At 37.3% G+C, this 27,256-nt stretch overlaps 1 protein-coding gene and 1 long non-coding RNA gene across 4 annotated transcripts in view; both read left to right on the forward strand.

Annotated features, from left to right (window-relative positions):
- Positions 1 to 11: 11 nt before the first annotated feature.
- Positions 12 to 27,256, forward strand: part of LOC144424310 (uncharacterized) — a 38,285-nt gene continuing 11,040 nt past the window's right edge. The window contains exons 1-3 of one of the 2 annotated variants that reach the window (XR_013476613.1): positions 12 to 214; positions 980 to 1,111; positions 1,624 to 2,003. This is a non-coding gene — a long non-coding RNA (uncharacterized LOC144424310). Of the gene's footprint in view, positions 215 to 979; positions 1,112 to 1,623; positions 4,158 to 27,256 lie in introns of those variants that run through there. The other variant, XR_013476612.1, reaches the window with a different exon arrangement.
- On the forward strand, positions 11,636 to 26,904 carry LOC120334884 (uncharacterized). 2 transcript variants are annotated; one of them, XM_039402399.2, is made up of 14 exons: positions 11,636 to 11,899; positions 12,666 to 12,765; positions 14,065 to 14,171; positions 14,825 to 14,923; positions 16,073 to 16,163; positions 16,714 to 16,847; positions 18,382 to 18,555; positions 19,250 to 19,410; positions 19,882 to 20,137; positions 20,725 to 20,826; positions 21,662 to 21,813; positions 22,299 to 22,506; positions 23,141 to 23,341; positions 24,149 to 26,904. In XM_039402399.2, exons 1-14 carry the CDS (start codon positions 11,757 to 11,759, stop codon positions 25,125 to 25,127), a joined length of 2,907 nt encoding a protein of 968 aa, XP_039258333.2. In that variant the 5' UTR covers positions 11,636 to 11,756; the 3' UTR covers positions 25,128 to 26,904. The 2 variants fall into 2 exon arrangements, with proteins under 2 accessions (XP_039258333.2, XP_039258334.2); XM_039402400.2 differs by having other exon boundaries at positions 16,076 to 16,163.

Genomic DNA, 27,256 nt, shown 5'->3' on the forward strand with positions numbered 1-27,256 from the left:
ATTACAGGTACCATAGTTAATTATAATTTACCGGTAGATTTTAACCTGACTAAGGATTCAATGTTTGAAAAAAAGATTTTTCATGAGAAGAGCAAGCCAAGAAAGAAGTACCAGTACTCCATTGGATGTAGATGGAAGTTACTAGAATATCAGCAGATACCAAACCGCCCCCATTTTTTAGAGACTATGGATAGCCTAACTGGCTAATTCACAGGTGAGTTATCAATTCCTCTTTGTCTTTTTTTGTAAAATATTTGATAAAAAATAAAAGTTTTTCAGAAAATTTTTTGATTTTCATGATAAACGAAATTAACTAACTTCACTTTTCTTATTGACTGATTTTTTGACTTCCTGTAGCTTTTTTCATATGTCACTTATGAGCAACGTTGGTTGTGAATCAAGCCCTGTGCAAGTGTCCACTAATATCCAATACCGTGTTTGTCCGAAAATACAACCAGGTATTTTTTCGATTTTCTTTCGAAAAATAACACTAGGGCTTATTTTTGGGGAATGTCTTTTACCAACCCTGGTGGCCCTCCGTTGTCAGCCTTTTTTATTTTTATTTTAATCGTGTTTTTTTGATTTATTTTTTTAATTTGTTTTTTGCATTTTACTTTTATTTTCGTTCTCATTTTTAATTTTACTTTTGTTTTTTTACAAAAAAAACATTTAATTTTTTTTTTGATTTTTATTATTTCTTATTCCATTTTTATTTTATTTTCGTTTTTTTATTTCAATTTTTTTTTTTGCAAAAATATTTTAATTTTACGCGTGACAACGATGGGCTATCATACATCTGTGAAGGCAAAACAATATATGGTATTGATAAATTTCCTTTGCAATTTTAAAAAATTTTAGGATTTTATGGACACTCCCTAATAACGAAAAATTATGAATAAAAATGTTTATTAACTGTTTCCATGAAGCCAAATTCAATCATTTTTGATCCGTTCCATTGAATTTGTTTATTTTGATTCAGGGTAAAAAAGATGGAAGAATAACCTGACCTAAGAGGAACAGAATTGGAGGAAACAGATCAGAAAATCTGAGGCGGGGAAATACCAGGACAACGCCAATTAACAGAATTTGGCTCGATGGGAACCAAAGAAAGGTGTGTCGAAAATTGTAATAAAAAATTAGGAATTTACTGGCTTGTTTCAGTAATAACTCAAAATAAGCCATGTTGTTGATATGGTAAATATAGCTAAATTTTCCAAATAGCGTTAGCTTGACAAGAAATATTGGGATGTATTTTCTTTAATCGTTAGAAGCAGAGCTGTTGAGTTGGAGCATTGCTTTTTGATATTGGAATCAAAGCAGGGATCTGAATTTTCAAATTATTTAGACTTGGAGTCAAATTTCAGTGCACTGGTGATATGGACGTTGGAATTGTTGGGTAAAAAATCTTAAACAATTAATAAAGGGGGTTGACTTCGCAAATTTGTTTTTCTTGGAGCACAGAGCTGGACTTAAAATTTCCTTCGGGCTCAGTATGTAGTAAAAACTGTTTTCTAGTAGCTTGGTGTTTTTACACGCTCTGGGCGTAAATTTTCCTTGATTTAACAAACCTGATTGAAAGGCATGACATCGTTCTATGAATTAACACAAGTTTTTTATTTTCAGATCCAAAGAGCGGAGATGAAGACAAGATACCGAACACCGAATTCGGAAAGAAAGAACTGAATCAAGGAATCCAGGAAACTTGTGAATCCAGGATAAGAAGAAGAGGAAAGAACGACGATTCTGAAGAAAAGAATGAAAAGAGATTGAATCGAAGGAATTCATATTTTTTCCATATTTTCAACACCAGTCACCCCAGCACCAGGCAGCCCAGTCTGCAAACACAATTGGATTTCAATTTTAAAGCAGAGACAGCCCAATCCGGAAATATTCAAAATTGAGTCCTGTTCAACATAGAACACATAGTAGCCAATGTATATTGGAGGATTAGCGCGGCGGTGTGGCTCAACGGGCTAAGCGTTACCTCTAATTACTCTGCGTGGGTTCGCAGGTTCGAATCCCATGCAGGGATGGTTATGTGCGAGAGGATTGCTGGACTCCTCGCCATCGTTGGGTGGTTCAGGTAACCGCTGGTCGGTTACGGCTTCCTCCACCACCAAGTCCATGCTTCCGAAAACAAACCATATAACTAATCTCATACCCGACTTGGAATTGTAACCGGGCGAGAGGCCGTGGTTCGCCATATGGATAAGCCATCTTATCGGCTTTCCTCTCCCCCAGGATAAATATGTAAATCCTATCCTACTTTGGTATGCGCAAACTATGGACACCCTGTTTATTGAAAGATGTAATTTCATAGAACTACTTCGGTACGAGAACGAAACCCATGGACACACTGTATATTAAAAGATGTCACTACAATACGTGAAAAAATGCAGAAAATCGTTTGAAGATTTCTCTTGAATACGAAACGCCTAGCTGACGGCTAAAAGTGACTATTATTCGGAATTATTCTAAAATTTGCCGAAAATATATTCGAATGCTTCAAACATGCTTTGATATTCATATATTCGATTCGTTTTAGACAACTCTACCTCTACTTATTTTAGCCCCGGCAAAAAAAACCTTAATAAAAAATTGGAATAAAATTATGGCGAAACCCTAACCTGGTACACATACTATGTACCGGTGTCCACCATCTTGGTTCACATACTTTGGGAGTACCCTTTACTTTCTTGTATACACTTAAAACCAGTCCCCGTTGGATCTTATAGTCCGATGCACCTTATGTAATAATAGAACTCAATCAAAGCAGTTTATTGACGGTGCGCCACTACGCCTTATAACCCCGTATGACTTATGGTTCTCAAAAACAATAATTGAGTAGTGTACCAGTTCGAAATTATCAAAAATGTTCTTTTAAAAGATTATTTTTGTGTTTACAGAACAAATGTACTACCGTAAATCACATTCAAATTAATAGATAAATTTTCGATTATGCGCAAAAGTTCAGGGAATTTGACTCATAATGGCCATTGCCAGTTATTCCTAACTTTTTTATATCATCCTTGCTTATTTTAATACTTTCAATCCCCCCCTTCCCCCATTTTTAAAGTTGTGGTGTCCATAATATTTGTGTATAATCTTTGATCTCAGATAGGATTTACATATTTATCCTGGGGGAGAGGAAAGCCGATAAGACAGCTTAATCATATGGCGAACCACGTTATTTGTTTTTGGAAGCATGGACTTGATGGTGGAGGAAGCCGTAACCGACTAGCGGTTACGTGAACCACCCTACGGCAGCGGGGGGTCCAGCAATCCTCTCGCACATGATCATCCCTGCATGGGATTCGAACCTGCGATCTCACGAAGGGTAATCAGATATGCGGTGGCGAGCGTATTCCTAACACTTAGCGCGATGTGCCCCACCGCCGAGCCAAATCACTAATTATACTTCATTTCGAAAGTTTATATTCAATGTGTACGTTTATTAAGGGTATTAGTGTATTTCCATTTAACTGTTACTGAAAATGATTTAATTCCATTGTACAATTTTACATTATATGGCATTACAAAACCCTAATTTTAATTATTTCTCTCTTCAGTTGGCGCTTTTTATTTCTACAGAGGTGGTGACTCCTCTACAGCCCATGGGCCGGGACCACGGCCTATCTAATTGGGCCACATGGGCCGCGGCCCCATCAGGAAAAATTCAATTATCTTACAAATATTTCCAATTTTTACAAAATTGTCAATATTCAAACCAAAAAAAATCGCGGGATGCCTCCAAATTTTTTTCTTACGATAAGCATTTATATAAAAATAAATACCAAGCTACATACTACTCCTGTAGTAGGCTATGTGTGGGGTACAAGGTTAGGGTTAGGAGTTCAGTCACTGTCTGTGTTAGCCAAGTGATTAGACCCTTTACACAACTTGACGCCCAATTCGATGGGCTGTGGCCCCGGCCCATGGGCCGTAGAGGAGTCACCACTTCCACTCTTTTATTTTGCACAGGGCCCGCAATAGCTAAGGAGGGATTTGCTTATGTTTAGGTTGTATATGTATTTTCATTTTTCTTTTACCTGAAATAATTCATTTTGAATGAGCAACTTTACAATATATGAACATTTCGCAACACAAAAATCGTGTTTTTTTCGGCAATTAAAAAGGTTATCTTTTGTCAAATGGTACGGTACCGGTACTGTGATAAGAAATTGGGAGATACCCCTCCCCTAGACGTGTTCATTAACGCCGTTTGTAGCAAAATAAACATAAAAACCGTTACAAAATATGAAATAGAATAGGATTTACATATTTATCCCAGGGGAGAGGAAAGTCGATAAGACGGCTACGGCTTAACCATAAGGAGACCAGGGCCTCTCGTCCGGTTACAGGTGCTAGCACTTGAAAGAGAGATTTCTGTTGATGTGTAAATGACGCTACGATCATTAGAAAAATAGGAAACAGCTAAATGACAAGACGACTTAATCATATGAATAACCACGACTTCTCTATTATTCCCTGTTTAAGGTTTAGTGTAATTTAAAATAAAACTAATCTAACATGAATCCTCCAAGACCACCTCCGAGAGAAAAAACACCTTCCAAGATCAAAAAGGTGTTTATAAAGACAACAAAAAGTACTACCAATGAGGAAAAACTACAAGCTGGAGAAACGGAAGCAATGGAGCTACTCAACGTTTCAACCACGTCTGACTTGTCGCAGCACAGTGAGTTAGTTAGCGGAATCCTTCCTCTAATAACGAGGAACATAATAAATGGCATAACCCTGCAACTCCCTGCCATGATAGGCCAGTGTCTTACTGACAACTACGACCTATCTGACAACTCAGACATTTTGACCCCGTTAACACCAAACATTGGGGAAATACTCAATGACTTAAATCAATCTATGCGAGATATTAGATCTGAATTGACTGAAATAAAAGAAAGTCAAGCGTTTCATACTAGATTGTATGATGATCTTGCGAAAAAGAATAAATTTTTGGAAAAGCAAGCATCTGATAATAAGAAAACTATTGAAAGTCTCCTTGATCGAATACATGATCTAGAAGAAGATTTATTTTATGTCTCCGAAAAAGTAGAAGACCAAGAAAGACGAGGGCGGCTAGAGAACCTGGAGTTCCATGGTGTCCCTATTTCTGAAAATGAGAACACTGACCAAATAGTCTGCAACATCGCGAAGATGGTTGGTGTTGAAATCCAAGCTAGCGATATCTCGACATCACATAGAATGCCAACAGGGATAGAAAAAACTAGAACCCCTGTTATTATTGCCAAATTTGTCCATCGCAAAAACAAAATCAAGATTTTTGAAAAAAGGAAACTCTTGCGTTCAGTAAAATCGAGCACCGACTTCAAACATCCATCAAAAATATTCATCGCTGAAAATCTAACTGCCATAAATAAAGACCTATACTTCAGAGCTAGATCAGCAAAAAATAATTGCGGATACAGATATATTTGGACTTCAAATGGAAAGGTATTTGTGAAAAAGAACAGTGATGTCAAAAATTCTCTATATATTAGATGTGAAGAAGATCTTTCTCAAATCAAATAACTATTTATGTGAGTGTAATTTCTTATTTATTCTAAAATGACTAGTAGTGATTTTTTAACATGTTACTTATGTAACAGATCAATAATATTAGGCCAAACAAAATTAAATTGTGAAATATGTGGCAAACAATTACACCTCGAATGTGCTCTTATTTTCGCACCCTCAGATGCACCACTAGCTCAGCCTTATTTTTGCCAAGCATGTCTAAAGGAAACTCGATCGTATCAAAAGTTTCATGGTGCTTTTGCTAATAATTTTAAAGTGCTTAATGAACTGAGTAGATGTCGATGCCAAAACATAGAAGTGTCAGATTTGAATATTATTAGTAGGTCCATGTCAAAAAACTGTTTTATTGCTTTCCACTTGAACACTAGATCTCTCCAAAAGAATTATGACGAGCTTGTTAACTTATTGTCTGAATTTGCTACCCCCCCACATCTCATTGCTATTTCTGAAACAAGGCTTGGCGTGACCCCTAATTCAAATATATCCTTAAATAATTATGATTTCATTCATAAACCTTCCATAACAATTGCTGGAGGGGTTGGCCTATATGTTAGTCGGGACCTTTCTTTTTGTCAAATCCATGAATATGACCTAGAGCACCCCGACTGTGAAGATTTATGGATAAACTTGAAAATTAATCTCAATATCTCATTCATAATAGGAGTAATTTATAAGCACCCAAGAAAAGATATTATTCAATTTACAAGTACCATTTCTAATGTATTAGATAGGTTGAACCGGGACAAAAGATTATTCATTTTGCTAGGAGACTGGAACATTGATTTATTGGGCCAATCGACAGATTTGGCCACTATGAAATATATAGATACGCATCTTGCCAATTTGTCATTGCCCTTAATTACAAAATCAACAAGAGTGACTCGCACCTCCAGCACACTAATTGATAATATTTTCACCAACGCCATAAACTATGATTTATCGAGCTTTGTTATTTTAACTGATATAAGTGACCATTACCCACAATTTTGCACCGTCTCTACTCCAATATTTACAAGAAGACAAAATCAAATTTTCAGGCATGATATGAGAAATTTCTCTATTGATATGTATAGATCTGACATAGAATCATCTATCCTCCCAATATCAAATTGCCAAATTACATGTGATAATTTAAATATTTTATTTGACTCATTTGTAGCAATTATTAAATCGAGCATTGATGCACCAATAAAACCATTGAGTCGGCATAAAACTAGACTTCTAGCCAAACCTTGGATAACCAAGGGAATTCGTGTTTCAGTTAAAAGGAAACATAAAATGTATAAAACTCACTTCAAAAATGGTACTAACACGCAATATAGAACGTATAAAACTTATAGCAATTTACTGGCAGTTCTCATAAACAAGGCCAAAAAAATGTACTACTTCAATAAAATTAAACAGGTCAGTGGTGATATTAGATCCACTTGGGACCTAATTGGTCGAATAGTTAACATCAAAAAAGAGAGAACGCCAGTGACTGCGATAAAAACAATAAAAACTGATAATGGATCGAGGGTAAATGATCCATTATTAATCGCCAACTATTTTAATGATTACTTCACTTCCATAGGCCCGAATCTCTCTGAAAAAATCCCCCACATTGAGGGATCTTTTTTGAGTAATCTTAAGAACCCTATAAAAAAATCTCTTTTTCTTAGACCGACAACTGTTAACGAAATATATACCACTATAGCGAGCTTATCTGATGATAAAGCAGTTGGTTATGATAACATACCAGCAAAATTCTTAAAATATGCTGCTGATATAGTTTCTCCCATGATGTGTAAACTATTTAATGCTTCCATAGACTATGGTATATTCCCAAATTGTTTAAAAATTGCCAAAGTCTCACCTGTGTACAAGACAGGAGATAAAGAATGTGCATCGAATTATCGCCCAATATCGGTTCTTTCTACGATGACTATAGTTTTTGAAAAAATTATACATAGTAGGCTAATCCAATTTATAGACCAACATAGCATCATAAACAAATCACAGTTTGGATTTCAAAAAAAGCATTCTACTAACCATGCAATGCTTGATATGGTGACTCATATTTATGACAAGATAGAGAGAAAGGAATACATTAGTGCTATTTTCCTTGACCTCAAAAAGGCGTTCGACACTGTCGACCATAACATTCTAATAAGAAAGATGAGCCACTATGGTATTCGCGGTCACGCGTTGACTTTTTTCAGGAGCTATTTGAGTTCACGTCAGCAATGTGTTAAATTTGGTTCGAATTGCTCCAAACTCTCTACTGTACAATGCGGAATTCCACAAGGATCGATCATTGGACCGATAATGTTTATTCTATTTGTCAATGACCTTCCTCATGCCACTAAATTACTTGTCAAACTCTTCGCTGACGATACCGGTTTGTTTGGAAGTTCAGCTTCGCCAAACGACTTGGAATTGCGGATGAATTCTGAAATGCAAAAAATTGCAACCTGGATGACCATAAATAAACTCACCATAAATATTGAAAAATCAAAATGCTTATTAATTAGTCCCAGGATAAATGAAAAAAATAAAATTCGGCTTCAAATTAATATTGACAAGGTTCCACTTGAAAATGTCAACTCATACAAATACCTAGGTATCCACATTGATGACCAATTGAAATGGACATCACACATTAATTACATTGCTGGAAAGTTGTCAAGTGCAACAGGTTTATTATTTAAACTAAGAAAATTCCTCACCATGCCAGCTCTCCGATTGGTTTATTTTTCTCTTTTCCAGTCGTATCTGCAGTATGGCATTATAACTTGGGGTAGTGCGTCATCGACTCTACTCCACAGATTAGAAGTTTTGCAAAACAAAGCAATTAGAGCCATATGTAGTGCACCTTTCCGATCTAGACTAGATCCTTTGTACCACAGGTGTCGAATTATTAAGCTTGGTCATATCCATGAATTTGAGATACTGAAACTCATGCACCAGTACTTCGATAACAAGCTTCCCATGGCATTCGCGGGAATTTTCAGAATGCAGAGTAATATCCATTCATACTCTACTAGATCAGCTTCGTCAAGTTCATATTATGTCCCAAGATATTCATCAAGCAGGACACAGAAATCCATAAAATACACGGGTGTGAAACTGTGGAATGCCTTACCAAGTACCATTAAATCTTTAGGCTATTACGGTTTCAAATTATATCTAAAAAGTAAATATATTAGTTATTATCTCTCTTCCATCAGCCATTGATTGGAGTATTCAGTATGATTCGCCATCTTCTGTCCATAGCTCAGCAGTCGCATTTGTAGACTGTCGCCATGGCTGCCTAAAAACCGGAGGAACTATAGGTGTAAGGAGTCTATTTCTAAAGTACCCGGTACTTTAACTTCACCAACCTTGGTGCAACCTCTACACTAAAATGCCAAAATTCGTTATATTTTAATTTATTGAGCAAGCATATGCCTACCATTCTTTCGTAAATTTTATGCCCACTTGCTGTGGAGCGTATATATATATATACATATCAACGTTTTATGATTTATTAGAGCTTACCAACTTCTATTCAATTAATCACTTACAATTTTGTCTTTGGTCTAACCATTTTCCCCTCGCTTGTCGTTTGTCTTTTATGTAACTTATATACATTTATTCAAATATGCCTTTTTTATAAATTTATAGTTGAGTTGTTTTTCTTTTTTTTTCTCTCTATTATATGATTTTAGTAAAGTTGCGTTTGCTGCGAATTTTTTCAATGATTCAAAATAGTTCATCATAACGACTATTGCATAGTCAATGTTTGTAGCAAATGTAGTTATTTTTTTACACTGAACCAGTAACAGCGCTTTAGGTGTCGCTGCTTGAAGACCTAATATGGTCCCTCGCGACTCCTGTCGCACAAATATCATTATTATTATATTTATTTATTGTACCAATTTTTTGTGCATTTGATGTTTTTGTGACGACGAATAAATGATTGATTGATTGATTGATGCCAGGCCAGATGCATGGGCTTGGTGGCGGAAAATGCCGTATTCGACCGGCGGGGACGTGAACCACCCCACGGCGGCGAGGAGTTCAGCAATAATCGCGCATATAAAACCGGTACCCCCCGCTCCCCCCCCCCCCCCCCCACGGAATCGCAGGGTAATCAGGGGTGCGGTGGCCACTCCGTCGAGCCGGCTAATATCTCCTGCTAATGGCCCAGTAAAATTTATCGGAAAACGGAATTTGATATTGAGGAAGAATGAAAATTTCCAAAATAGAAAATAAAATTAATTTATTGATTAAAAAAAAATTGGAATTGATCGAAAAAGGTTAGAAAGAGTCCCGCTGGGGCAAATCCGGTGGAGCAGGAGTCCAAGTTTTGCTCCAGAATTGACCAGAAGGTGCACAGCGTGATTTAGTGTTTTTGTTGTTACATTTGCCAAGAAGTCAGCTGTTCAGTTGATTCAGTCTGCCAGTGATCGGTGTTTGCTGGGTACAGTAGTCTGGTAGTACCGTATGCTATGCAGGTAACCTACCGTACCGGTACCTATCTAGTACGGTACAGTATCCCAGTATTCATTCTGATACCGGTACCGGTAGCATACCTGTATTTAAGAATGAAAATACTGGGATACCGGTACCGGTACCGTAGTTTTCATGTTTTATTTCTCAGTTTCTGGTCTATGGATTGGGAAATTTTATTAACTGTACTGTAAAAGCGCCTAATTCCGGACAAAATGTTCATATTTTTTTCAATAATTGGGCCATTTATTGTCGAAACGACGCCAAAATTGCTCGGTAAGACGGTGAGGTAATTCACATTACCTGCAAATTTCGTGTTGATTGGACTATTTTTATAATTGAAATAATCAATTTTTCTTGCTATGTGACCGTTATCCTTCACTGCCCTAACTTCGAACAGTAATTTTCCTCACTGCGTAATCACGACGCACTGAGAAAAAGAGGCTTCCGATGCGGGTGACGTAATCACGTCGATGCGTGAAGATAAGACGCTCGATCGGCGTCGTAATGCAACGTCGTGGTGTAAATGCATTATTTGAAACTTCCGTCGTCCTATGTTTACATCTTTCATTCGTTATTTTTGTTACGTCAGATAGCACAATACCATGTTAGTCATTTTAATCAGGAAATACATAAGTAAATATATCTGATGCAAACCGTTCCAATCTACAATGAAATATTTTAACGATTGTAAAGTTCAATTCAAAGTTCAACTTAATCTTGTAAACATATTTGTATTTTTGTTGGGGGTTAAATTAATTGTTCACTTCGAGTCTCGGTCGTGAGCGGAAAATGATCTACGTGAGGTTGACGTAACTTTTGTCGCTGCGTGAAATCTCAATATTCTTACGGAATTTATATTTCAGGTTTTATTTAAATCTTGTACGACATCTTGCAATCACTCTGATAAATTATATACATTGTTATCGCTCTCTACCGAATGATGGTATTTTGACGACGACAGCTTAAGTAGAAGCGACGCTCTACACCGTTGAATGCCGGGCAGTCAAATTTCAGCAAAATTTCCGTTTTTCACCAAAAAAGTATTTATGCAACATTAAAAAAGTTGAGAATAGGTGTAGATATAACAACGCTACCTATGATAAAAAATTGGCAACATAGGGCGCTTTTTAGCCAAGATATGGTCGTTCAAAATTTTTGTCTGAAGTTAGGAACTGTCTGAAGTTATGCGCTTTTACGGTACATCCTAAAACAGTAAAATGTTAAGACAAAAGAAATAAAATGATTGGTTCAGTGGTTAAAAGAATACCTGAATACACTAAATTGAATTTTTTCAAATTAAAAATTTGAACCCTGGGTGTCACCTTGTCACTGCTCGTTAACCAGCTTTGGTTCCTCGTGACTTCCCTTCCCCAGTAAAACTGTAATTTTCATTTTTTTTTTGTATTTTATGTGTTCATTGGTTTTTTATGTATTTACTGGTTGGAAAAAATTACCTTGACTTGACAGCACTGTCACATTTATATCTAAATGAGTTTTTACCGACCAGTCATGCTCCAATAGTTTTTTGATATTGAAGTCAGAATGTAAACAAAATCAATGATAACGTAAGCTCAAATTTTCTCATAAAAATGTCTTTATTTATCAGAAATAAACATTGATAACTGGTTTATCAAAATAAGTAGAACATATTTTGGCACGGTCACTTATGCTCTGGGCTTACAACTTTGATAATTAAACTAGAAGCAGAACTGAGCCACTTTGACAAAATGGTAAAGTCTCCAAAACGTAGGAGGATGTCGGCATCAAGCCATCACTCTTCGGAAGGGAAGGCTGTTGGAATGGACATGGAGGAAGCAGCAACAACAACAAAAGACAGCGATAAAAAAGAAGGGGAGTCATCTCCAGCCAGGTGAATATAATATGTCTTCATCATTGTATAGAGAAATTATTTTAATTCAGTCGCAAAAAATAAGATTTTATTTTAAGATCTGCAATGGTACATAAAATTACAAACACAGTAGACAGATATTTGGGAAAGGCACTAAAATTTTGAATGAGGCTTAAAATATGTTTACTGAAATTACTCAGAATTAAGAAGGCAGAAAGCCTGGGAAGTGAACAAACTCTAAAACTGAGGCGCAGTTCTTACCACTTCATGGCAGCCTCTGCCATGAAAGAACCGATTGCAGCTGTTGCTGTGGTTATGGCGCTATTACGGTATATTCACAAAGTCATATACAAAATTTTAGTTTACCATGCAGGATCATATATACTTAAACCGGCAACCTAACCTCAAATCCATCAAAACTGTATCTATAAGAAAGATGTTTCAACTTACCCAATATCTATCACCATCAGGGGCAGCCCTGCTATTACAGCTGACATGCTGTGGTTACGGCAGCAAAATTTTACCCGTCGTTGGTTTTCAATTCGCTGCCGTAGTAACAGCAGCTCGCCATTGGTTCGTGGCAGCTAAAATGTCAGTCGCCATAGGTTTCGCCATAGTGGCCATGGTTTGGAAATCCAGCCATGCTTTTGCGGCAGCTTCGAACGCCACAAAATACTTGAAACTGCACTTGCTAAAACTTGTTAAACGTTTTTAGCTAAAACATTGGTAGTAGGGCAATACAGAATAATAACCAGCACTTCTTTACATAAAGTTTTTCTCTGTTCAGATGCCCAATATGTCTGGCACCTCCTGAAAATCCAGCTAAAAGTGAATCCTGTTCTCATTTCTTTTGCTTCATTTGCCTGAAAACTTGGTCAAAACAGAAGGTATGTTCTTTCTATATCAAATTTTATTTATACCGATTCCCCTATGTGGGATAGGTGCGTGTAAAATGATTGGCATGACATGTTGTGGGGTGGTTCACATAACCACTGTTCCATTGCGGCTTCCTCCACCCTCAAATCCATTCAAGGTCTTAAACAAACAACTGGTTAACTAACCCCATACCCAACAAGGGTTGATAAAACAAAATGCAGTAGTTTTTCATTTCATTAAGCAGCTTTAATTTGATTGCACTGGAGATCTTAGTTTTTATTACCGAATTTCTGAAGATTACTTTCATTTCCAGATTAAGGGTGTGTATTAGGCATTGTTGTAGAATATGGTAAATAAGAGTTAAGTCTGGTTATTGAGGTTAGGGTTAGGCCATAATTTTAGGTATAAATACTACGGGAGGCTCTTGGCTAGTCTTCGAACTGATAATAGGACTAAAATAAGGAAAATTGGAAAAAAATTATCGCCTAACCCTAACCTGTTACCCATGTTACGTTCCGATGTCCGCCATCTTGGTTCGCATACTTCGGGAGCACCGAATTTTTCACCTTCAATTTAAACTTAGATAAGTATCCTTCATTTTGAATGAATGCCTTTGACAAATGAGCGAATTCCCTTCAAAAAGAAATTCATATCCAAGTTATCAATTTATTATTCCATGCGAAGAAATTCTATATCGCAGCATTAGAACCGAATTAGCTGATGTGGAAAAATGTCCTGTAGTGTCACATACAATATGCACATTATTGGCATGGATTTTTAGTGTTACATTAAGTAACTTGAGCAACACGTAGGGGGATAGTTCAGCTACTGCACCAGAAAATATTATGGGCTCCTACTGTACAATCGCAAAAATTTACAGCACAACACAACGTACTGTTAGTGCATGGTGGATTTGCCGTCCTGTAGTGTCACGCTATATTTTACTATATTTTTTATATCCAAGTATGTCTTGGGTGTAACTTTTGTGCAATTTTTTACATATTTAATAAAGCAACTGATTGGACAATGAAACAAAACATGTAGCTGAAAATGTGAAAATATATTGAATTTAACAACATACAAAATTTCTGGAATTGTCCTGTAGTGTCACTTGGAATAGCCCATATGGGAACTACCTAAAATCAGACCTAAAACAGATACCAGACCAAGATATGGTCCACAATGGCAGAGGATTTAAAAAATGTGACACAGCCACTTTTACTGCGTCAATATGGCAATTGTGATGATTTACCCAACTTTGTGCTCCGAATTCATTCTATCATTTAACTTTTAATTTATTCTAATTTCAGGCTGAGTGTCCTCTCTGCAAGATGCCGATACGTACGATTTATTACGATATAAAGAGCGATACAGAGTTCCATGAATACCATGTACAACAGCGACCTGCCGAAACAAGGTTTGTAATGAAGGCGGCTAAAATTTTGTGAAGGGAAATCATCGGAAACTTGCCTATATCCTAAAAGAAACTCATTTCTGAAATATTGAATCTCACCACTGTGTAGAGGTAAAATCGGGCCCAAAAATTCTAGCCCGGCCCGACCCAGGCCCGTGGGTATTAAACCAGAGCCGACCCCGACTGATTAACTGGATTTGCAGGCCCAAGCCGAAGCAAACTTGAAATTTCATATTTTATTTAGGAGTTCTTTGAATTGTCATTGCAAGAGTTTAGTACAGTATGTGTCGTGTTGATGAGGCAACTTCAGTTTTTTTGTGTTAAATACAACGGCTAGTAAAGTACACGGCATATAATTGACATGTAATTTTGCATATGCTACTACAAAACAAACGTCGTACAAGGCAAGCCATCATTACAGCATAAATGGGCCATAAAATAGTTGTTTGTGGGTTGCATTTGGCCCGCAGGGTCAACCACTGTTTTAATTTTATATTCAACTTTTTGTTTTTATACACTAAAAGTGAGTTTTTTGTTTTATGCATTAAAAGTGTGGTTATTCGAAAGCCAAAAATTTTTTGTTTTTGGGCCACAATTAGCCCACAGGCCACGGTATCTGGACCACTCTTTTAATTCTATATTCAACTCTATTCCAGATACCAATTCCCTAATTCATCGTATCGAATGATCAACATTGAATCCTTTGACAACTGGTGGCACGGCAGGATGTTGGAGTTCAGAAATCAACAAAGAAGGTATGAAACGAAAATAATAAGCGTTAGAGCAGTGGTTCTCAAACTTTCTAATTTGTCCCTTTTTTAAAAATTTGTCAAGTTTTGCGTCCCACCTCGAAAATAGATAACTAAGAATGAACTACAAATAACAGATAGTAAGGCAAAAGTACGTTATAGAACATGTTGAAAATACATGGATGGAAAGTAAATATCCAAATACAGAAATGTGAACATAAGGTGAACAAGATCAAATCTAACAAGTGTTCGTATTTTTAATTATCCCCTCGAAGAATGTTATGCACCCCCCCTGTTACAATATAACGTAATATACCCTATAGTAGCATCTGTGTTTAATGTCCTTGACTGTTCTTGTAAAACATGGTATTCGTCTTGTAACTGTCTACTGTGCAGTGTGTCTTCATGTTTACTGATAATATAAGTTGGTGATACCATGTCAAGTGTTGAGAACCTGTGGATATAGAACGAAATCCTCCCTTTCTTACGTATAAGGATGGAGGAATGAAGGCTACTCCCAAAGTATGTGAATGAAGATGGCGGACACCGTAACATATGATGTGTACCAGGTTTAGGTTAGGCCATAATTTCAGGTACAAATACTACGGCCGTCACTTGGCTAGTCCCCAAACTGAAATGAGGAAAATTGAAATAAAATAATGGCCCAACCCTAACCTGGTACACATACTATGTTCTAGTGTCCGCCATCTTGGTTGACATACTTATGGAGCGCCAAAATAAGAGTCCTGAAATAGGCAGAGAGAGAAATTTGTGGTTTCCTAAATTTTTTTTAAATTTCTCTCTCCACAAATTTTCGATTTTTTTTTTCTTCCCCAACTATTCATGGAAACTCTGTTATTTGTGGCCTTATCTTTGTGGTTTTAGAGCAGAGGTGGGGAAGGTTTTTGGATCGTGAGACAGAAATTTTGCCCATCTAGACTGGCGGCCCATTTAAGTGTAACGTAAAAGTTACATTTTATGAACAATATTTACAGAGGTATGAAAGCAAAGGTGGTTTTGGTTTTGTTTGGTTGTGGCAGCATCCGGCAGGCAGATTGAATTAGTTTAGTTTGCCCATGTCAGTTTTGGAGTAAGCCTTGTATTTCAACTCGAGACTATTTCTATTTATATTATATTGATTAAATATTATTTCAGAAGACGTGAGAACAGCCTGGCTGCCCGAGAAGCTTTGAGCAATGTAGGTCTCATACGGGAGAGAAGAATGCATTACTGGAACAAAAAAAAGGTAATTTTGTTTTTATATTTCAGATTTAACTTTTAACAAGAATCCAGCGGTCCTATTATCTTTTCTCTCCTCTGAAATAACTATGTCCGTAACTCCTGCCTTAACTTTGTTTGGAGACATTTACTGATTATATGGTACTTCTGTAGTATGATGGCGGACACCGGAACGTGTACCAAGTTAGAGGTAAAATATATTTATTCCAATATACCTTATTTTAGTTCTATGAAGAGGTCAGGGACTAGCAGGATGACTCCTGTAGTATTTGTACCTGAAATTATGGCCTAACCCTAACCTGGTACACATACTACGCTTTAGTGTCTGCCATCTTGGTTCACATACTACAGGAGTACCTTAAAACGTTGCTTTAATCTACTTCTTCATGCAAATTTCCTCCTGGGGAATTCCCTCTCCATTTGGGAAATGCGGACATATTCAATTATTTTTAAAATTTGTCATTGTGTTTTCATATCCTTCTGTTATGACCAGGTAAACATGTCAAGTCATTTTGTAAGCATAGATAAATTTAAAACTGATACAATTCTTCATCCAGGTTCATCGTGTTGATACTGGGAACAGAGTTCGAGATATTTCCGCTGAATTTTATCGTCAAAATCCGAGTCAAATGCACAGACTTGAACCTTGGTTAAGAAGAGAATTGACTGTTCTTTATGGTGCTCATAACAGGTAGGATTGCAGCTTTTATAAATTGAATGAATTCTTTTTAAATGAAAATTTCTTTTAAAATTAAACACTCTGCTTTTGGAGTGAGACAATATAACTCTGCATGTTGCAAAATTTATTGTTTGTCAGGCAAGACACACAATATTCAGCTTTTTTATCCTGAAGCTTGGCAGCAACGAAACTTGTATTTGGTACGTAATATATGCTCTATCGTACTTGCCCAAACTTAAATGGTGTCTGTGTATGTCATATTTTGTCAATTTATCGCCGTTTCCTCGTCAATCAAGTCGAAAATTACAAGAACGCTACCTTCAGCAGAAGGAAATACTCTTTCGAACAAGTTGTCTTTCGCCTCGATACTATCTGAACTGGGGAAGTCATAGGGATTTTAATGAACATTATTTTAATCATTAGCTATATATCACTCATGCAAGAATGTCTACCAGAAACATGCAGCGCTTAAAATGAACTGGCTGTTTTTGTAGCCCGCTTACTTGATCATGCTGTCGTCATTTCTATGGATAGTACCCGATAGCTTGAGTGCAGGCCTCAACTGTCGGCGGAGATTCTGGGCGTGTATTTAATTAAATATGAGTAGATTTGAATATTCAAATTGCTCAGGACGTCCCTGTCCTCTTAATATAATTCAGCCTACTGCGTTTTCCGTCATACTGTGATACTTCAGTTGCTCAAATGATTATTTTTAATATGAAGACTGTTTTTAATTATTTTCAAATAATAAAAAATATTGAATATTTTCACATTGATTCAAATGTTCAATTTATTCTGGGGCCCTTCCGAAGTATGTGTACCAAGATGACTCACAACTGAACCCTAGCCTGGTACACACACTATGTTCAGGTTGTGTGCCATCTTGGTGCACATACTTCGGGAGCTCCCATTCTGGACCTCTCTAGGATTTTAACATCTTAACTCTAGGGTTTCATGATATACAGGCCATATATTCATAAAATTGAATTGAATGATAGAAAAAAAATTACAAAGAAAATGATACTTTTTGAGCTGTTTTCTGACTAAAATTTAGAAGTTAAATTGACTAAAGTGTGTAAATAAAAGGTACTCTAGAAGTATGTGTACCAGGTTAGGGTTAGGGCATAATTTTAGGTACAAATACTATTGGAGTCACTTGGCTAGTCACCGAACTCGCAATAGAACTAAAATAAGAAATATTGAAATAAAATTATGGCCTAACCCTAAACCTGGTACACATACTATGTTCCGGTGTCCGCCATCTTGGTGCACATACTTTGGAGCATCAAATAAAATAGCTTTTGTCTAATTAGATCTCGTCATTTTATTTGCAGCCAGTAACTTGGTGCAAAAACTTCTGCTTTTGAGTGAGTGCGCCAGACATTGCTTTGAGCAGATTTTTTGCCGCTCCGGAAGTATGTGCACCAAGATGACGCACAAACTGAATCCTAACTTGGTACGCATACTATGTTCAGGTTGTGCGCCATCTTCGTGCACATACTTTGGGCGCACTCTTTTCCTTGTAAAATTCTATCTTGTATTCCAGGCTTTTGATCAGACGTGTTCGAGACCTAATAATGTCCGCTGTGACAACAATTGGGATGACATCACCGACTTTTTATTCAACGATACAACCGTATATGCTGGAACACACCGCACAATTTGTTCATGAATTTGTGTCTTTTGCTAAATCACCATACGATATGGTGCAATATGATAGGTTAGTTAGTAGGTATATTTCATTTTATTACAGTTATGGGATTGGGCAATTACATTTCTGCAGTTACAAAAAATAGACTCACAAATGGAAATGTCACACCTTATCCAACTAGGCCAGTCACCAATGATAACCAATTAAAGAGACAAAATTTAAAAAAAGGGAATTTTTAAAGAAGGTCCAAGTTGGACCATAATAGCTTGCGGATACTGCCGAAGACCATTAAAAATGTGAGTTTTCAAGTAGTCCCGAGGGTATAAAAAAATTCTTCAAAATGCGGGTTCTCCCCCCCAAACCCCCCTGGCTACTCCATTTCTTGATGCTCAGAGCTAAACTTGATCTTCCCCAACTTGAATTCGGACTCCAGTGTGGAAATATATATCAACCCATATCTGTGAGTCTCATCCAATGTTGCTTTTCAAATGGCTCATAACTCAGAGCCTGTATTTATTGCCTGCTCCCTCAGCCTCGCTTATGAGCTGGTCTCACATATAAGCCAACCCCCTGAAAGAGAATTAATGAAATGAAAACCATTATTATGCGATCAAATATATTCGAGTACAGGCCGATTTTTTAATGCGATCAGAGTTATGTTCCTATCGGCTGACCACTTTTTTTTGCGTTTTAAACTCGGCCTATATGCGAGGATGACTCATAGACATGAACCTGCTCAAAACTAACTCGATTCATCATGCAGGCATGCTCAATATGATTCTACATCTACGAGCGAAGAATCACAACGACGGTCAGGTGGGGGCAGTAGAGATTCTGTTACTGTTCCAAGAAGGAGGCGAAGTAGAAACCCCACCAGGATTATCAGATGGGAGGAAAGTCCGGATGCAGCAAATAACGTCCCTGGTTAGTTTTTTTTGGACACCAAGTGGACATAGTTTGGAACCGAGTTTACTAAATTGTTGTTTTGTAAAAAAAAAATTTTGCTTCGAAACTAACAGCACAATCTATTTCAAATAGGATTTACATATTTATCATGTGGGGAGAGAAAAGCTGATGTGACGACTTAACCTTTTGGCGAACCACGACCTCTCGTCCGATTACCATTCAACTTGATGGTAGAGGAAGCCGTAACCAACGGTTACGTGAAGCACCCAACGGCGCAAGAAGTCCAGCAATCATCTCGCACATAACTATCCCCGGCTGGGATTAGAACCTGCGAACTCACACAGAGTAATCAGAGGTGTGGTGTCGAGCGTATTCCTAATGATGAGCCACACCGTCGTCTGGCGTTTCCCAAGTTGCACGATTTTTATTCAAATTTTTTACATAAAATAAAAATTTACTGAATTAAAATTATTATTTTTTTTATTACAGGGGAACCCACTAGCCAATCTGTCATGCTGTCCAATACTTCATGGGGGGAAGATTTGGGGACAACGTATCCCCCATCCAATGCCCCGTACCCCCCATCCAGTTCAACATCAACATTGAGTTACCCAAGATCAAGTAATCGTGCGTATGATGCTTACCCTACTCCTCCCCCTCCCCGGGACTTCCCCGTTGCGGCTCCAGAGTGGAATGTTCCATATTCCCGCATGATGAGATACATGAACAGACCACCGACAATTGAGTGAGTATTATTGCAGTTCAAACCTTCTTTTTTTGCTTAATTCCTTTCTTTGACTAGTTTAATTAATGTTCCTTATTCCTCTCTATGTATAAAAACGATTCCAGGTCCCCCCACCTCCCTATCTCTTAATGCAAAATCGGTGGTTTCACCTTTTTTACTAAATTTCTTCCTTTGCCTATTTTAATTAAAGCTCTTCTTTCCTCCTCTCCATGAAACGGAATCCATCTGCCCTCTTCATCTATGGAAAGGAGGGTTTCTCCCCCCATGGTTTTCACATGAAAAGTATCCCAGCTCCGTAATCCGAAAATTTCACATAAAACTTTATATTATAAATATTCATTATAAGAAGTAGAAATGTCCTACATAAGTTTGATAAGTCTATTTACTAGCCTTTCAAAAAAAAAAACTGTGGTCGGCAAATTGCGACAATTTTTTTGTGGTCCTCGAACGACTTCAATTTTAATGCGTAAAAACAGGAATTGCTCATAAATTCATCTATGAACAGGCATCTGTCGTAACAATAGCTGTATCTTGCTTTCATTGTACAGAAAATTTTTTATCATCCAATTTCTTCTTTTTTTTTTCAGTCGTGAGGTAGAAGCCCCGCTGGTTCATCAATCAATAGATTTACATCGTCCCGGTGGTTCATCAGCGAGACATTATGATCGGATGGAAGTCTACAGAAGACAGTAAGTTATTAGTATCTGTAGTTTGGTTACTATCCTTTTTATATCCTATTTTTGTTACTTCTCAATCTCGATCGGTAAGTATTTTGATAGGTGTTTGTCTGTCTATCTGTTAGACGCACGCGATATCTCACGAAAGCGAGATTGAATCTGCTCCAAATTTTGCATGTGCATTCATCATATATCGGACCAGAAGGCTATTGTTTTTTGATGAATTATGTCGTATAATGAGCGAGTTGTTAATTAATTAGTGATGGGACATGTGGTGTCGCTATTGAGTCAGAGCGAAGGATACACCCCGCTTGATCGATAAGCCGGCGGTCATTTGTTCATTGTTTATTAAACACTTGAACTTTCTGTTTGTCTGTAATTGAACGAAAAACGACAGAGTCAAAATTTTCGTTATTCTAGTTTAAATCATACTTGAGAACGGGAAATAACAATATATTAATTATTGTAACGATCGAAAATACCAAGCGCCCGTGCTTGAATAAGGGCCCGGTTAGTGAGTTGGTTGAAAAAAATATGGGCCCGGGCTACAAAACGAGCAAATACGGTAATAGCCAACCTCTTCATGGGCTACATAAGACCAAACATTTGGGAACCCCTGAAATAGATTGGTGGTTTTCAGCTATTATGGTGAAGCGGAACGCCGAATGAAACACTACATAGGTTCCTCTGTGCAATAGTTAATCGGGTGCTCCTGAAGTATGCGCACCAAGATGTCGCATAACCTGAACCCTAACCTGATACAAAACCTGAATTCAGGTTGTGCGCCATCTTGGTGCGGGGAAAACAACTGCACTGGACCATCTTCACCGTTTTTATCATTTTACAGTTTTGATCGCCATTCTCGACGTCGAAGATTGGAAGAATCTCGTAAATTGGTCAAAGCCGTTTCGTTTGGTGGATCTGAAACCATCCGTGAACCAGACCCACCAGAAGTCATCGTGATTTCGTCTGATTCAAGCGACAAGGAACAGGAACCAGGTTGGTTATCCAGTGGATTTTCTATGACATGATGATTTATTTTAAAAATTAAGAGATTGACGACGATTACGGAACGTAAATCTCCCGCTTACATATTTACTAAAGTGGGTACTCCCGTAGTGTGGGTACCAGGTTAGGCTCAGGTTATAATTTTATCCCGATTTTCCTTCTTTTAGTAGTATCTTTAGAGATCGGCATTGCAGTATTTATACCCAGAAAGCAACGCGATCCCACACTACATTCATTTACAGTCTTATCAATTCATGGCATTTTAGTGGCCTGTAGCCCCGTGCTTGGGATTATTCCCTTTAATACTGAGTGAGTTCTTGTTACCTTGTTAAGGGTGTCCAAGTATTTTACTTCATTTAATACATCTTTGAAGGCCAAAAACAATATGGTATCGATAAACTCCCTTCGCAATTTTAAAAATGTAAGACTTTATGGACACCCTATATAATGTGAAAAATAATGTTTCGTTTTCTTAGGTCCATCAGACAGTGATTACAGACGCAGAAGTCCAGTTTTGCTTCATTATCATCCGACAGAAGCCGGAACATCGCGAAGTAACGCTGAATCTACGGCAGATGATCAAAGACCTATGGAGGTCAAGATAGAAAATAGTGCAGAGTCGCAAAAGCATGACTCGGCTTCTGTGAATTCTGATTCAGAAGACAGTGAGATTGAATTCGTCAAGTAAGTTTTTGATGAAGCAGTGTTACCAGCTAGTGAGTCCTACTGGAGGCTGAAAAAAGTGGCTTTCATAAATCCTGAGGTTCCAAAAGTGTTCACACTGCCAAAAACTGCCATGTGTGTCTCCCACACTTATGAGGGGTGAGCAAGATTTTTGAACCTGGAACCAAAAAAATTTTCCCACTTAGTCGGGCGGGCCATGTAAGTGTGACGCAAAAAGTTACATTTCATAAACAAAATTTACAGTGTTACAAAGCATAAATGGAAAACAATATGCCTCGTGCCAAAACTAAATTTAATCGCCAGCTCAACAAATTCCTTGAGCTATTTTAGCCAAAACATATCAAAATTTGGTTTTAGTTTGGTTGTGGCAACATCAGGCTGGCCAGATTGAATTACCCAACGGGCTGGAGTTTGCCAATGTCTGCCTTATACCCCCTCATCACGTGCTCCATAACACCAAAAGTTTGATAACCCTTAATCTAGGTAATGTGTTCCATTTTATTCCCTCAGCTAAAATTGGAGCATTGTTTTGTGTAATCAGATAAGAGGTGTTTCGCATTATTTCTTCGAATTGTAAAATTGTAGGCTTTGATTGTATTAAGACACAGTGAGTAATGGGGTTAATTTTTTTCAGGTATGTGAAACCCCCCCACCTTCGTACCCCTGAGGCATTTATAAACATAAGCTCAACAGATGAAGACCAACCAGGACCAAGCACAAGAGGGGGCTATTATGAGGACAGAAACAAGAAACCTAAGCCTATTGTGACATCATCATCGTCGTCATCTTCCAGCAGTGAAGAGTCATCTTCAGATGAAAGGAATCCCGATTCAAAGTATGTATTACTTTACACCAAACATAGCTTTAGACCAGGGGTTTTAAACGTTTTTGGTGAATTGTAACTCAGGCTAGTTTAAGTATAGCCAAAACAGCTTCCATTCAATTTCTGAAAAACCAAAATTTTGCTACCATGTGTCTGTATTTTTTTTTAAATACCCAATTAGAATATAATCACTGGTTACTGGGTACCGGTAATTAATAAATAATAGGCATTCTTATAAGAGGCCTTGTAAATTGAACCGACTTTGCCAGATACTTTGAGATATTTGTTGATATACGCCGCTCATTCACAATCTTTGCTCCAAACAAGGCTCTTTACAAGCAGTCTCTTGTAGGTGTGGAGCTTCTTATAATTTGAAGTGACTTGAGTCTTTCTAGCTCGGCATCCCAATCGAACCCAGGATGTGCAACCTGAAATACCAATACACTTAGCTGATACGTCTGGCATGGGCAAGTTACAGCCCACGGGCCAAATCAGACCTGTCGTGAATTCAATCTGACCTGCCTGATGCTGCCACAACCAAACTGAAACTAAATTTTGATGTTATAGTTTAAAATAGTTCAAGGAATTTGCTGAGATTGCGATTAATTTTACTCTTGGCGCGAGACTTATTGTTTTCCACTTTTTGCTTTTGTAACACTGAAAATAAAACATAACTTTTTACGTCACACTTACATGGCCCACCTGTCTAGGTGGGCTAAATTTTTGGCTCCTGATCCAAAAACCGTGCCCACCCTAGTGATCACTCTGATACGAGATTCTTGGACTAAATACCATAACCGTCAATTTCCTAATTTTCAGAAATCGTCGTCGGAAATCCACTGGATCATATAGTCACAGAGACGTTTTACAAAGAACGAGAGATTTTTTGAATCGAGCACGAAACGCATCTCGTTCCCATAGCAATGATGATGTCACAATACCCTCTATTGCCACGGTAACTCCTGTCGATGACACAGAATTCTCTGGTGAACCATTTATTTCACCAAGTGATCACTCACCTGAAGCTATGCCAATACCAACTCGGCCTGTGACATCACCAACCCCACTTATGACATCATCAACTCCTGTGATTTTATCTCCTATGATGTCATCAGACAATGCAATGGATTCATTACAAACTGCAAGCAATTCTGTGACATCACAAAGTGCTGACAAGCAGAACCCGAAGAAAATTTTCGAAAAAGGAAAAGTTACGATTAATTTTGAAATACCTGGAATGAAAGGAATTCCGCTATATAGTTCGGATTCAGACTCGGAGATCGATGTGGGAATGGAAACAAAACGAACACCGTTGGAAATTTATTCTGCGAAGCCCTATGAAGTGGAAAATTCACAGCGTAGCCGTTCAAGAGATGATTTTGAAAACAACCAAGAATCTCCTCAGATTCACGGTGAATTGAATTCACCAAATTATAGCTTCACTTCTTCATCTAGCTCGGAAAATCGTGAAAGAATACGATCTCATTCTAGTGATTTGAATTCACAGAGAAATTCACGAACTCATGAACAGTTTTTGGTGAATTCAAATGCTAAAGAACCTCAGCGGCATAGAAGTTCATCTTTACATAAAAAGAAGAAACACTCACGAAAGTCTCACAAAAAAAGATCACGACATCATGGTGAATCGGACAGCCTCACGAAACATCACCGTGAATCTAGATCTTCTCATGAAGATGATCACAATCACAAATCAAAGAAACACAGAAAAAAATCATCGAAACATCACAAATCACGATCTTCCAGTGTAGAATTTGTCTCTCGCATTCGCAATTATTAATTTTTGTTCATATGTATTCTAACATGAAGCGATAACTAACTTTTTCATCAGCCATCTTTGCAATACCACTATAAAAAAGGCCTCACATGTTACTCTAGCCCAGTGGGCTAGTGACCTCCTTCTGAAGATGGCTGAGGTTGCTAGAATTGCTGTTCCTTTTGTTCTTGAGTCCTATGTGACCTTATTGCTTTACCCGAAATGATGCTGTTTCATTTCATGGATCGTTATTGTTATGTCGTTAGGATTCTTGTTGGGCCAATTCCTTTGAAATTTTCAGTGGTGAAAGATTGTATTTTTTGCTAGAAGACTATTACTTCTATTTATTTAAAAAATTTCTGTAGGCTTTCAAGGAATTCATTTTAATCTGAAATGAGGTTATCAAAATTACTACTGTCTACTGTGACAGGTTGCTAACCTTTACAACTTTATGTCTTGTATTCATTCAATCATGCTTGTTCCCTAATCTTTCCAGCAAACATGGTGCTCGCTCGGTCACTGCTTAAGCCTCGCCATACCAGCATGTGTAAACTTCATATTCATTTACTTATTTAACCCTTGCACCTTTTTTTGCTATCGTGTTGTATTTTACATTTTGCTGCAGCTATTGTAAAAGTTCTTTTTTTAATATAATAGGTGTTGTTCAAATGTGTGTTAATTTGAAGGTGAGTCTTGATGGCAAGTTTCCTTGTGCTGGTTAATTTGATGAGACAAGGAAGTGGAGAGATAGATAACAATCAATGCTTTCAACATGTTCAATGTAATAACTCTAGCCCCACAATATTGTTCTTTGTACATGGGAGTACAACATTTGGATCATTAAGTTATCTTTAATTGAGATTTGGCTGGAGACGCTAAGATGCCTATACTTTCGTTTTCCAGTACCATTGGACCCAAAGTTGTACTGTTTTATTTTATTCATTGGGAGCACTTTTCATGAAATATAAAACACTTTATTATTCTATCACGCCATTGTACATGGAGTACAACATTTTGATCGTTATTGTTGAGTATATCTTTTAAATTATTTTTAGAATGAGGACGACCAACTCGACTTATGTTTCTAGTACCATGGGACCTTAATTTGTAATGAAAAATGGAACACTGTCGTTTCATCACGCCTAGCTGCCATGCTTTTCACCAAACTTTGTGCTCAGCCACTGCTATGTTCAGACTTTGTATCCATATCTTTGACTGTCCCCTTTTTTCGCGTATTGTGTTGTATTTTACATTTTGCTGCGTCTATTGTAAAAGTCATTTTTTAATATAATTGATAATGTTCAGGTGTGTGTTGATTACTTGTGCATTTGAAGTGAAGTAGGTCGGTCAGTCTCCCTTGTGCTAAGTAAAGTCGATAAAGAGATGAAATTCTATGCTTTCAACATGTTCAATGTAACAACTCTATTTGTACATGGAGCGCTACAGTTGAATCGCCTATTGTTGGGTATTGCTTTTCTCCCTAACTGGTTCACCATTGGATTTCAAATTTACACCACTTGCAGAAAAAACTTTTGTATGCTATTACTTTTGCTCTTGAGTCCCATGGAACCTTATTTATTACCCAAAACTTTTACTGTTTTTTTATAATTATTAGAAACTTTATATATTCCATCACACTTGTCCGGCGATCTTTTCAGCAAACTTGGTGTTCAGCTTTATTGTACGTGTATGTGTGAACCTCGTATTCATATATTTAAACATTGTTTTTTTTTTTGCTCTTCGTGTTGTATTTGTTGTCAAAGGTCTTTGTTCTTTTTTAATATAATCGATGATATTCAGATGTGGGCTGATGATTACTTGTAATATGGAAGTGAGGCCAAGTCTTCTTGTGTTGGGGAAAGTTGGTGAAACAAGGAAGTGGAGAGATGACATTCTATGCTCCCAAAATGTTCAATGTAACAACTCTGTTTGCTACAGTCTTATCGCATATTGCTTTTCATAACTGATCAAACAATCATTTCAAATTTTCAGTAATTGAAAGTGGGTATTATCGGACCTGACATACCTCTCAAAATACCAATCAACCAACCATGACTAGTGCTGGGCATTTCGAATCGAATAGTAAATAAATCGAAATGGTTTAGAGCAAATGTTCGAATCGCCGCCATCTTGTTTTACTTTTTCCGCCAATG

This window comes from Styela clava, chromosome 1, assembly GCF_964204865.1.
Source record: "Styela clava chromosome 1, kaStyClav1.hap1.2, whole genome shotgun sequence".
Classification (NCBI taxonomy): domain Eukaryota; kingdom Metazoa; phylum Chordata; class Ascidiacea; order Stolidobranchia; family Styelidae; genus Styela; species Styela clava.